Source organism: Arachis stenosperma, chromosome 3 (genome assembly GCF_014773155.1).
Source record: "Arachis stenosperma cultivar V10309 chromosome 3, arast.V10309.gnm1.PFL2, whole genome shotgun sequence".
In the NCBI taxonomy this organism is placed as follows: Eukaryota; Viridiplantae; Streptophyta; class Magnoliopsida; order Fabales; family Fabaceae; genus Arachis; species Arachis stenosperma.
This window is the reverse complement of record NC_080379.1, coordinates 154,378,507-154,391,707: the sequence shown is the minus strand read 5'-3', so window position 1 is coordinate 154,391,707 and position 13,201 is coordinate 154,378,507. Positions and strand designations below refer to the sequence as shown.

At 36.4% G+C, this 13,201-nt stretch overlaps 2 protein-coding genes and 1 non-coding gene across 3 annotated transcripts; 2 read left to right on the top strand and 1 right to left on the bottom strand.

The window, feature by feature from the left end:
- Nucleotides 1-5,378: 5,378 nt before the first annotated feature.
- On the top strand, nt 5,379-6,959 carry LOC130970754 (protein PAL OF QUIRKY-like). The gene is made up of 2 exons (XM_057896930.1): nt 5,379-5,695; nt 5,774-6,959. The coding sequence occupies exons 1-2, from the start codon at nt 5,452-5,454 to the stop codon at nt 6,799-6,801; spliced, it is 1,272 nt and encodes a 423-aa protein (XP_057752913.1). The 5' UTR covers nt 5,379-5,451; the 3' UTR covers nt 6,802-6,959.
- Nucleotides 6,960-9,490: 2,531 nt separating this feature from the next.
- TRNAT-AGU (transfer RNA threonine (anticodon AGU)) lies at nt 9,491-9,564 on the top strand. Its single transcript has one exon. It is a non-coding gene; the product is annotated as a tRNA-Thr (tRNA).
- Nucleotides 9,565-9,752: 188 nt separating this feature from the next.
- LOC130967692 (cell number regulator 7-like) lies at nt 9,753-12,550 on the bottom strand. Its single transcript, XM_057892668.1, has 5 exons — nt 12,100-12,550; nt 11,745-11,808; nt 11,465-11,629; nt 10,802-10,867; nt 9,753-10,461 (listed from the first exon to the last, which is right to left on the bottom strand). The coding sequence occupies exons 1-5, from the start codon at nt 12,381-12,383 to the stop codon at nt 10,279-10,281; spliced, it is 762 nt and encodes a 253-aa protein (XP_057748651.1). The 5' UTR covers nt 12,384-12,550; the 3' UTR covers nt 9,753-10,278.
- Between the last annotated feature and the right edge of the window lie 651 nt (nt 12,551-13,201).

Genomic DNA, 13,201 nt, shown 5'->3' with positions numbered 1-13,201 from the left:
CTGATGGATGCTGGATCTTGTGCCACTGTCCTAAAACCACATGTCTTACCAAAAGAAATGTGGGCGCCTTTCTATAGGAGGTTTGCGGTAGCTAACAACGAAGTCTTCACCATCAATCTAATTTCCAAAAAATCTATTGGATTGAAAATATTTGCAGGTCAGACCATTTGGCTTAGAGTATTGGAAAGTTATCTCCCAGATAAAGGTGTCCTGTTTGGATTCGATGCCTTTTTTGAACCATGGGCTACATATTAAACCCACTAGCCTAAGTTACAAAGGGCAGTTCTTGCCTTACACAGGAATACAAAGCATCTTTGAAATCCAGGAAGCTCCAGATGAATACAAAGAGGTCTAGCAACAACTCCTTAATGCCTGTTGTCACAGTCATGATCAATTCAACCACCTTGCACTTTGTAAAAAAATTTAGATTTTTATGTCCGCCTTCCTTTTAAAAAGAATGAGGACATCAACTCAACAAGTGCCACACACTCAGGGATGAATCCTAAAGATTTCAAAATGGCAAGAGCTAAATGTGCAGCTCTTCTTGTTCAAGGACTCATTGAACCAACCAATTCTAACTGGGTATGTCAAGCCTTTTATGTTGAAAAAAGAGTCGAGCAAAACAGAGGAAAAAAGAGGCTTGTTATTGATTACAAGCCATTCAATGTCCTTTTGCAAGATGACAAATTTTCTCTACCAAGAATCCCAGTTATAACACAACGGCTAAGTGGAGCAAAAATATTCAAAAAGTTTGATCTAAAGGTTGGTTTTTGGCAAATAGGGCTCCATCTTGAAGATAGATACAAAACAGTCTTTTGCATTCCTGAAGCCCGATATTAGTGGACAGTGATGTCATTCGTTCAGACTCAAAGTAGCCTCATCTCTCTTCCAAAAAATAATGATTAAAATTTTTGAGCCCATTTTACATTCCACACTCATTTACATCGATGACATCCTACTATTCTCAAAGGACAATGAAGTCCATAAGGTGCTCCTGGCCCAATTCACTCAAATAGTTAAAGATCAAGGAATCATGCTATCATAAACAAAGAGCTCCCTTGCTAAAACAAAAATTGAGTTCCTTGGGATGGTCTTCGAAGATAAATTTTTTCAACCAGGGAATTGTATTGCCAAAGAATTGATTCATTTCCCTGACGAAAACATGACAGTCAAACAAGTTCAATAATTCTTGAGAATTATAAACTACATCAGAGACGTTATCCCAGATGTGACCAGAAAAATCAACCAACTGTCAAAACTCTTGAAAAAGAAATCCCCCACCATGGAGACTTGAACAAACCACAGCTGTCAAAATCCTGAAGAAGATAGCACAAGACCTCCCTCCTATAAAGATTCCTAGCACAGGAAAAAGGATATTACAAACAGATGCTAGTGATAAATTCTGGAGAGCTGTGTTACTTAAAGAAATTGATGGGACAAGACACTACTGTGCGCATGCTAGTGAACAGTTCAAAGAATCAGAAAAACACTACCATGCTACTTACAAAGAAATTCTTGCTGTTAAACACAGGACAGAAAAATTTAATTTCCACTTCAATTCTTATCATTTCACTGTGGAGATGGATAACACCTCTTTTCCGTCAATACTGAAAATCAAGAAAAAGATTCTGCCAGACTCTCAACTTTTGCGATGGAAAGACTGATTTTCCCGTTATAAATTTGAGGTGAAACACATAAAGGGACACCAAAATACACTTGCTGATTTTCTGTCTAGTCCTACCAAAGAACCAATTCCAAAACCAGTCCTATACATTTGCTCTATGAGTACACATAATTCTTCATACACCATTCTATTTCTTGATTGTCCACTTCACGGGAGCCCATACAGAAGAAAGATTGGCCCTTTTCCCCTCAAAACAAGACCCCAGACAAACCCGGTTCTACTGGCTATACCAGCTTCTTGTCATAAGCCAAATCCATCTGAACCCAAGGTACTTCAATATGGATACTCCTTTTTGCACTATCCCAGTAATCCAAGGACCTATACCAGAAAAGATGATGTGGTATATCTGGATCCTGTCTTCCATATACACATGTGCCATTATAGTGCCACTCTTCTCCATATACCATATCTTGTGTAATAGCACTCAAGCACAATCTCATTTGGTCCGATTATTCTCTATGTATTTTCTACTTGATGCATGGAGATGAATGTTATAAAACATGCTTGACCGCCATCAATTATGGGATAAATCTTTCCAGACAAAACAGAAATTTTGTTGTTTTGTCACCCTACAGAGAAGTTACTTCACTAGTGGTGACCCACACACCATGAACAGGATCGATATTGTTGCATACTTTACTATGTGGTCTACAGATGAGAAGACAGTCTTGAATACTTTGACCAAATACCTTTGTCAACTCTGGCAACTTGGAATATATGGAGAAAGAGATGTAGTCGAAGGACTCTCATTTAGAACGGATGTTCCGTCAATTACACTCTAAGAGTTTCAGTCCAGATTCATAACCTCAAGAATAATTAATCAATTTAGACAGTACTCTTTTTACAGTCCAAGAATAGGGCAAAATTATCCTGATCAGCCTAGCACATCCAGACGTATCCCAACAGCAAGCAGCAATTTTGATGAAGATCTGAGTTCTGAAGATATAAGTGGTGGAGTATATGCTTTACCACCAAGCCCAACCAGAATTGATGCATGGATACCCAATGACACTGAAGGTCCATACTCAAACCCATATGACCCATATTTGTAAGATGTCCAAGATCCTAATGAAAAAAATACTGAAGATCCGCTTACTTATTTACAAGACCCGAATATGGATCTTAGGGCTGTCAACTTGATCTGTGATGATACATCATCTTTTCCAGACGGCGATGGGACCCTTCCAGAAGACTATTTTAAGTCGTTCATCTATTAAAACAAATGTCCCCACTATGTATAATTATTGAGTGCACTAAAATAAAGTGATATCTGTCACTTGTCTAGGTAAAGTTAGAAAGAGATAAGGCTTATCCTTATCTTCCAGCTGCATTGTATAATAGGCTTGTTTAATTCTGTAAGATATTGCTGTCATCTGAGACCTCTATAAAAGGAGGAGCTTACCCCAGTTGTAATCAGATCTCAACGAACATTGTAATATATCCACTTTCCCTATTTTACAAAAATGTTCTAAATCTCTCTTCTCTCTCTGAAAGCTTAGCTAGTGTTATTTCCTTCTTCCTTATCCAGTGTCATTAAGTATGCGCTGGACTTGCTTCTGTCTTCAAAGGATCTTGCTCATCAGAATATGGCACAGATAGGATCTTCAAAAATTTCTCATAATGAAAAATAGACTCGATCTTATAATACCAAGTTTTGCTCGGACCCTTTAAATCTCACCCGATAAAGTAATTGATAGGGTGATAGGGATAAGTAAAGGTGTTATAGTATCGATCTTCTGAAGTACTGGAGATCCAACATTTAAAAATTTAAATTCTTTTTGCTCTTTGCTAACAAGTACCTTTTAAAGAAAAAATAATGAAATATTAAAATACATAAGAAAAATCAATTTTTGAATTCTTAACTCTTCTCTTCTCATAAAAAAAATCTAATTTTTATCCTAGCATATAATTCTAAATTGGTAATTTTCAACGGTTGAAACTTGGAATTAGAGGTATTAATAGGACCGAGATAGTTTGATGGTATTTTTCAATTTAATTCAATTTAAATTATTGCGGGTTAGATTAAATTTTGAGTAAATAAATTCGAATGGTAACAAAATTGATAATAAAATAATAAAATTATAGTTATACTCTAAAAAATTGACTTATTATGACAAAACTATTCAACCCCTAAAAAATTACCCAAAAATTTTAAATTATCCTTTCCTGACCTTACCTATCACCATCGTCACAATACTCTTTTTCTCTCCCTCCTCTCTTAGCATAGGCTTGCAGTCCCTCTTTATCCCTTCCCTTTTCACATGTGTCCACCTTTACCACCGTTATCTTTGGAATGATGAACAATGAATTCCATTTTTCCTGATTCGAGTTCTTTCCATAACCTCCAGTGACAACCCAAACTTGTTTTGCGACCTTGTGAAGCTCGAAAAACTCGTCATTGAAGCTCAATGTGAAAACTTTAGGAAAAGAGAAGAAAGTTCCATTTTTCGGCTAAAATTCGGGTCAATTTAGTTGGTATTTGGATTTTGCAAGTAGGATTGGAGATGCGTCACTGAAGAAGACAAATGTAGTAATTTTTTCTACGCTAGAGACGGTGACGGTTCTGAATACGAGTGGGATTTCAAAATGCGTTACCGCAATCTCTCACTTCAAAGGTTGAGTGACCAAAATAATCATTTAACACTTTTACTACTAAACAGATTCAACAATGACAACTAAAGATTTAAATATAGAGGAACAAAGTGGTCGTATTTATTCCAATGATTTTTTGGTTTATGCAAAAGAAAGAAGATGGTTCAATTGAGAATAATCATGTTGGAGGATGGACTAAAAGTAGCAACCAATTGATTGGGGTTTTAAATTTTTATTTTTCTTTTTTTTGTTTTTTTTTTAATTATTTCTATTAACTAATTTGAGCTATATTTTGTTCAATTTTAAATGGAGTTGATAATTTTAATGATGTTCCTTTTGTTCATTTTCTAATTTTGTGGAGAATTTTATAGTGTAATTCTATGTTTTTTTTATGTTGCTAATAATTTTTTTTTGACAAGTTTTTTTGTGATTAACTCCATTAGCAGCACTCAGATGATGGAAAAGTGAAGATTATTTTAAAATTTTTAGGTAATTTTTTAATGTTTAGATAATTTTATAGTATGAAATTAATTTTTTATAAGTACAATTTTAATTTTTTGACGATATTTGAAATTTTCATAATCAGAAGTGATTATTTACTTTTAAATTTTTTATTCAGTTTTTAAAAAAATAGTATTAATATAAATAACTTCAACTGAATAAATAAATTTTAAAGTAATATTAAATAAGAAATTAAATAATAATATGCAAATACCTTAAAATAATATATAAATAATATTAAATATATTATAAGTTTAATCTTAAGTTTAATAATAAGATGACAATAATGCATGACACGATCTGATTTGAACTGGATCAAATTGATTTTAAAAAGTAGCTAGATATAAAAAATTTTAATCTAATTTGGATAATTTTTAAAGATAAAATATAATCTAATCTAATCTAATGGTAGAATTAAAATTATTTAATGTTAAAAACAATGAATAAATGGTTTGGAGTTGTTTGGACTTTGAATTTAAAACTGAAACAAACACCCCTACTTGAAAGTTGAGAGTGTTGAGGGGGGGGGGGGGGGGGGGGGGGGGGGGGGGGGGGGGGGGGGGGGAAGGAGGGAGCTTTGTATATATAGTGGTAGAACATGCAAGGTGCGTAAAGGAATGACAGAAGGGAACCTACGTGTCTGACTTCACTCACTCTCAACGCCGGATATCACAATGACGTCACACCCACTCCATCCCACCTGCGACTTCGACACTGACTCCGTCGCCTCCTCCCCTCGCTCCGACAACTTCCACGATGCCCCTCAACGCGTCCGCTTCATGTGCAGCTTCGGCGGCAAGATCCTCCCTCGTCCTCACGACAACCAGCTCCGCTACGTCGGCGGTGACACCCGCATACTTGCCGTCAACCGCTCCATCTCCTTCCCCGCCTTCCTCCTCAAGCTCTCCAAGCTATCAGGTCACTCTCCAACTCCTCTTTTCTCCCTTTTTCTCTCTTCTCTTCTCTTCTTCACTTTCGTGATTTCATTCGCTGCAGGTATGACCAACATAACCGCCAAGTACCAGCTTCCCAACGAGGACCTTGACGCGCTTATTTCTGTCACCACCGACGAAGACGTCGAGAACATGATGGACGAGTACGACCGCGTCGCACACAATCAAAATCCCCGATCCGCTCGTCTTCGCCTTTTCCTCTTTCCGGAATCATCCGTCGCCGACGATACCTCCCGAGCCGGCAGCATCAGCTCCCTCCTCAACGGCTCCGTTAAACGCGAGAGCTGGTTCCTCGATGCCCTCAACGGTGGCGTCTCAGCCCTCGAGCGAGGCCGCTCCGAAGCTTCCTCCATGGTCTCGGAGGTTCCCGATTACCTCTTCGGGTTGGACAACTCCGAAGAAACGCAAAGCAACCGCGAATTACGACATAAGGACCGACCCGGTCTATATTCGGATCCGGGTTCTCCTGCCCCAGTTGCGTCTCAATTTTCCTCCACATCATCAGTGCCGTGCGTGCCATCTATCCCCAACCTTCCACCAGTTAAAACCAAACCGGCGAACCCGGCTCCTGAAGTGGAGTCCAAGGAGATTCAAATCGAAGCTGAACCGGCTCCACAACCTCAACCGCAACCAAACACGTATCCGGGTAACACTGTTCTGCACTACGCCGCGGATGCCTCCTATTCGGGCCATTCTGTTCAACCGGTTCCGGTTTACTATTTTCCCGGTCCGGTTCAACCGGGAACTCTTCCGGTTCATATGCAGGCTCCATATCCATACGTTCAACAACCGTATCATGCAGTGGTTCCGGGTCAGGTTCCAGTCGGGTACCATCATTTGGTTCCGGGTTCGGGTCAAGTATATGGCGCAGGTCTGAGGCATGTAAGCCCGATGCACCATCCATACAGTGCATCTGCCACAGCAGCTGTGGTTCAAGACGGTGTGAAACAGCAGGTGTATCAGGCAGTGCCTGGTTCCGGTTACCCAGCAATGGTAATGACAGGTGGGGATGAACCACAGAGAGGTGGTTCGGAGTTTGTGGCGGGTCGGGTCGGGTCACCAACTCCCTAAATGAATGATGTACCTTTTTTTTTTAGCATGACCTACTTTACTTTTGGTCATGTAAATGGATGCTTAATCTTTGTGTGTATGCACTCTCAGATTTTTGCTACTTATTTGTTCAACGCACAAAAAAGCCAAGTGTGATATATATTTCATAAAATTGTTTGAGCAAGTGTGATATATATTTCATAAAATTGTTTGAGCAAGGGATTTTATTGCTCAAATTGTATATATTAATAATGACAAATCTGTTGATTAATAGAGCATTGCTTTAAGCTACATTTGTTTTGCTGTATTATTTTCGTATATTAAAGCCAACAAAATCATATTATTGCAGTGACAACAGTTAAAAAACTTGTCAATGTGAAAAATGAAATTTCAGTTTTTTTTTTTGTTACACATTTTAGAAGTATTTAAAGTGAAAGCATTGTGATGATGAAAATATACTATCGCTTCAGTCAAATTTCAGTTCAATTTCTAAAGCGAATATTGGTTCAGGAAGATAAATTTAACTATTTGTGAAGGAATTGAATTTTCTTGTCAATATGGATTAGGGAGGAGATGCCCATAAACATTTGAATTGAAAAAAAAAATATTAAGACTTGTTTTTTTTCTCCTTCTTTAAATATTCTCTTTTATATTTCTTTTTGCTATCCCATTATCCAAACATATCGCTCTAGTCTCTTCAACCATCTCTCATCAATTATGGGTATTTGTCTCGTACTCTATTTCCGAAAGCAACAAAAGCTTGGGAATCTTTTGACCTAATCTCAACTTGTGTAAAGGAACGACGTTTGTATTTTGTTATTAAAAAACAACAAATTTTATGAAAACACAAATGGGAAGTGTTGGCTAAGGGATATGCCTGTCTGCTTTGCAAGTCATCAACTCATCATCTCACCACATTTCATGCACCACATAATAAAAAGCCACAAAGATACGTAGCGGAAAGAATATATTTAATAGTTAATTACCAAATCATGCTGTAATGCTGTTTGCACTAAACTAAAACTATTTTTAATGAAACAATGGAAGGAAATGAAAGTCACAGTTTAAAGCTCAAACCATCAATTATTACTTAGAGCTTCAATTATATCTTGTGAGAATCTAGAAGATCATATTATTTAACTTCAATCATCCTTTCAAGTAATTTATTGATTACTTTTTGCGATTGTACTAAATACTAATACGCTGATTGTGTATTCTTATGATATGTTGTTCAATTGCTTCAAATTCGAGCAACATTTGATGAGGACAGAACGAAATTATTATTCAATCATGGAGACATAGCCTTAACTCAAAATGCTCCATTCAGACCAAAATTATGAACCCACCTTTTTTCTTGCAAAGAAGTCACACATAATGCATTCATGTCTATTTTCAATGCCCCTGAAGGCTGAAGCATTATTGAATAATAATTTCTTTTTCTTATTTCTCTTGTTGGAAAGGAGAGAGGGAGCAATAAAAAAAAGGTTTTTGAATATTTAAGTTGTGCAAAAGAGTATTTATAGGTGTTAAGAGAATTAAAATAATAAAAACGTAATATCCTATAATAAATATTCAGATATGTTAAGTAATGCTAATTGATCCTAATTATACTCTAGCATTCTCCCCTCAAACTCAAGTGGCAACTTGAGTTTGAAACTTATTTGAAATAACTAAATAAAAAATACATAAACTGATAGAACGGATGCAGACGAAACTGCCTAAAGAAAGCGTAAACAGAACTGTTGGAAGGAAGCACACACGGAACTGCCGGAAGCCCGGAAGGAAGCGCAGACGAAACTGTCACAAGAAAACACAGACATAACTGTTGGAAGGAAGCGCAAACAGGGAATGCAGACGGAATTGCCTAAAGAGAACGTAGACAGAACTGTCGCAAGAATGGCCAACTGCCGAAAAACTGCTGAAAAGATGGCGAACGGTAAAAAAACTGCTGAAAAGTGATAAAGTGTGAAGAGATGACAAACTATCATAAGGTAACGAAAAACATATGGTTTCTCTATGAGAATAAGTAAGTAAGTAGTGGATGAGATAATTGGTGAGGTCAGAAAAGCATCAAAGCATTGACCAAAAAGAAAGAAAAAAATAGCACGAAAGAAAAGTATAAAACATATGATGATTTCACCGGAAGAAAATTAAAGTATAAAACATACGATGATTTCACCTGAAGAAAATTAACTTATCCTTTTCAAAGAAGATACCATGACTCTGATACCATGTTAAAAAAGAGAGAGCAATAGAAAAAAGATTTCTGAATATTCAAGTTGTGTAAAATGATACAATATAGAAAAATATTTACAAGTGCTAAGAGAATTGAAATAATAAAGACGTAATATCTTATAATAAATATTTGGATATGTTAAATAATGCTAATTGATCCTAATTATACTCTAATATCTCTTATTATTATTCTTTTTCAGCTCAAATCAATGATAAAATAATAAAACACAGCTACTCTCTTGGGCTTTTTGAGGTCAATTGAGTCATTTTCTTTTGGAATGGATGCATATTTATACATCGGTAGAAACCATATGAAAAGATAAAATATTAGAAATGAATCATTTGAAGATTTTATCTAGTAAGTAAATTGTTACTTGAACACTGCAAATGGTTTGGTATATCTAATCAAAAATACCAAAGTAGAACAATAAATATTTTGTTTTTATTTTTAACTGTTTCAAATGATACCAAAAAAGCTTTCATAGCTCAGTTGGTTAGAGCACCCGTTTAGTAAGCGGGAGGTCTTGAGTTCGACTCTCAATGAAAGCATTCGGTGTTGGACAAACTTAAAGCCATTTTGCTGATCTCTCATTAAATCTGTGGGGGCGTTGTTGTGCTAGGAATTACAAAAACAGCTGAATGTTTTTATCCTTGAACTTGATTTTGGTCATTATTCCTACAAAGAAGACTAAGATATATAGCACAAACTGAAATGTACAACACCTTGGATTGATAACAATTCACTAGTATAGCAAACTCGACACAAAAAACTTAACCAGAGGAACTAAGCTCTTCAGGCTATGTACAAGTTTAACATTAAAAATACTTAATCCGTTGAATATATATACAACAATGATGTAGAACAGATATACAACACCACTCATAACTCACAAAGACAAACTATATTACAAAGGGTTGGTAAAACTAAAATCTGTTTGTTGAGAACGAAACACAGAAGCTGTATGTAGAGTAGAAGTGCAAATTTAACAGCTCACCCTGCTGAGACAAATTGGAACAGAACATTGATCTCTATCTGAAACCAATTTAAACAATCACATAGAACACACAGAAATTCTTTCTCTATGCCTCCTTACCACTGAGTCCTGAGTACAAACTTTCAAGGACCGATGGAATCTGCGCTGTATTTCTTTGCTCGAGCGAGAACATCCGTGAGAAACTCGTAATGAAATATGTCATGCAGACATAAGGATTCAGTTCAGGTGAAGAACCATTGTTTCAAATATTCCCCACGTGCACTTGAATTCAAGCTGGATTGTGTAAATTTGTGTTCTTTTCCATGCTACCTTTATCATTGATAGACTCGACTGTAATAAGAGGAGGAGGGTTTAACTTGCCCTTTCCACCAAAGCCATCGATGCATATTGTGTCACCACGACCATGCCAAGTTCCATCCTGAACATTGTTCATCTCCAAGGTTCTAGACTCCTGCATCATATTACAAACGATACCAATATTCAATATTAAGATTGATACCAATTACGCATCTTAAGTTAGAACCATATAAGTTATGATCATTACTGATTTTAAATATAAGTAACCACAAGTGTACTCTTTTTGGATCATACAAAGGAACAACTCACGATCCTATTACGATACAGTCAATTCAATGGTGGTGGAGGTGTGAGTTGACCTAGTATACGATGCAAACCGAGCATTTCTCTTAATCGGGTGCAAATATAGTCCATATTCCATAGTTTCTTTCCCATATCACAACAAAATATATCAGGAAAACCAAATTGAAATGAGATAAAATTTTGAAAATGACCTGACTTAATGTACAGCAAGGACAAGCAAAATGGTAGACGCAATCATCCAAGGAACTATCACTACCCTGCAGAAGGTTTCAGTACAAGAAACGCATTAGTTAGTCAAATTATATCGCACAAGACACAACAACGAATAAAAGTAAATGAATAAGTAATGTATAGTCTTGCTTTTTTGTTCTCATATGAGGAAATCACACGACTCAAAATTATGTGTCAACAAACCTTTTTTAAAATAAACCTTCATGTATGCAAAAATATGTCTATAAAATTTGCTGTTGCCTGTTATAATCCTCCATGATTGAGTTCAAATTAATTATACCAATTAAAGAGGAAAAAAAGGAGAAAAGATAAAGGCCAGAACATAATTGTGTATATTTTATTTATGAGATATGATGGAATACTAGCAGGTCACCACCACAGCATAATTTTGTCTGTTTTATGGATTACAAATTATCAATCAATGATGCCAGCTTGTTATAACAAGGTTCCATCTTTATCCAAACAATGGGTTTCTAGATACACTACTAATAATTTCACCTTTAAATATAATTGAATCCAATAATAATTGTCATTCTTAAGAAAGAAAAAAAAGGAAGACCAAAACCTCTCAAGGCATAAAAATTGCAAGGGTGATAAATAAAATAAATGGAGAAAAGGGTCACCTTGATGTTGAACTTATGTCTTATACGTGACCGGAAGAATCCTAAATACAATCCTACAGAGAAGATGAAGGCAACTGCCAGATAGAGAAAGCAGTGCCGTTTCGTGACAGCAAAGGCAATGAAATTAAGGAAGGCACCAATGGCAAGCAGGAAATACATTGCTGCCTGCAAAATTAGACAGGGAAGTTCCAATAATTTCAGAGACCTACTTAATATGAACAAAAACTGCCAATTCTAACATTGAAATTGAATCATTCCCAAAGTTCAAACTTAAGCATACCTGAATGTAGCAAGAACCAAAACCAGCTCTCTTCATGTTCTTCCCAAATCGGTAGCAAGGACAGCTGCAACACCAAATATTCTAAACATTTCAGACATGACATAATACAGCATGAGAATCTTCAAACTGAGTACTCTATATATACCTTATCTATACAGAAATAAACAATTAAAAGAAAAACGATAAATTTCCCTCAACATGATGAACCTTACCTTCTTTAACATTATACATGAAAGAAAAAAGAACACACAATAATCAAACATAGAACAATAGTTACAAAAATCCTGGTACAAGTTAATAATAAAGCTGTACGTTGATGTACACAATTTGCAACTTTTGTGATAAAATTACCTACCATGTGGATTCAAGAAGAATGCGACGATCATCGAAACAATCAAGGAGTTCACCTTCCCACATCCTCAAAACCCCGCCAAACTCTCCACCATTTTGTTCTTCATCATCATCATCATTCCCAACAACCCTCCCAAGCTTCCCCCAATTCCGATGCGAGGTTCTCAACGCCACAGAGGAGCACAGCATGTCGAAGTCCAAAACCGCCATTCCCTCCAACAACCCGTCCTTTTCTTCGTCCTCCACCATAAGCACCGCCCTCTCTTGCTTCTCCTGTTGTTCCCCCATTGTAATTGTTTGCACCGAACTTTCCCTACCCACAAAACGTAAAGAAAGTTCGGTTTTTTAAGGCACCACCCTTTTGGGTTTTGCAAACGCAGGGGTTTGAAAAAGTGCAAGAGAGAGAGAGAGAGAAAGAGGGAGAGAAAACAAAATAAACAGAAGAAGATAAGATAGAAAAGTTTGTTTTGTTGAGTCTGAGTGTGCACACAAGAATCTTTTAAGTTGGCGGGTAATAATTCTGTGGGGCCCAAAATTTGCTACATTATCAGCGGCTTAGCTTTTGCCACCTGGCAACTTGATTTGAGATAATAGTAACCGTGTGATTATTTTTGTCGCCCTATGGATCACGTGTATTTTTAGGTGGGTTGATTTTATTTTGACTATGGTAGTTGTTTTGGATTCAATTGTTTGATTTAGTAGTCAACAAAGGTAAGTTCTATTAATGATTGTTGTTTGTTGACAAGCTAAGAAGAACAGAGAGAAGTCAAATGAGTATATTCATATCCATATCTATATCTATATGTACCAAAAATAACAACTTATTCCCGCCATCGCTTTGCTTACGGAGCAGGAATGCTGGAAGTTGAAAATAGAGACACAAAAAGGACTATTCCATTTCATGTAATTAGAATTGAATATTGTCTTAGCTGTTGGAGTGATTCAATGGATCATAGCAGAATAGCTTCCAACTGATACTGTGAGACCAATGTGAGTCCATTATATACATTGTTGTTAGCGTAAATTTAAGTCCAAACAGCGTCGTCTTTAAACTGGATATCGAGGGTTGCGTAAAATTAAAGCCCAATATTATGGCGTGAAACTTA

Coding starts and splice junctions, on each gene's coding strand:
- LOC130970754 (XM_057896930.1), top strand. CDS start 5,452: ATGACGTCACACCCACTCCATCCCACCTGCGACTTCGACACTGACTCC. Junction 5,696..5,773: donor CAAGCTCTCCAAGCTATCAG/GTCACTCTCCAA, acceptor CATTCGCTGCAG/GTATGACCAACATAACCGCC.
- LOC130967692 (XM_057892668.1), bottom strand. CDS start 12,383: ATGGGGGAACAACAGGAGAAGCAAGAGAGGGCGGTGCTTATGGTGGAG. Junction 10,868..11,464: donor GACATAAGTTCAACATCAAG/GTGACCCTTTTC, acceptor AACCTTCTGCAG/GGTAGTGATAGTTCCTTGGA. Junction 10,462..10,801: donor CTTGCTGTACATTAAGTCAG/GTCATTTTCAAA, acceptor AATATGATGCAG/GAGTCTAGAACCTTGGAGAT.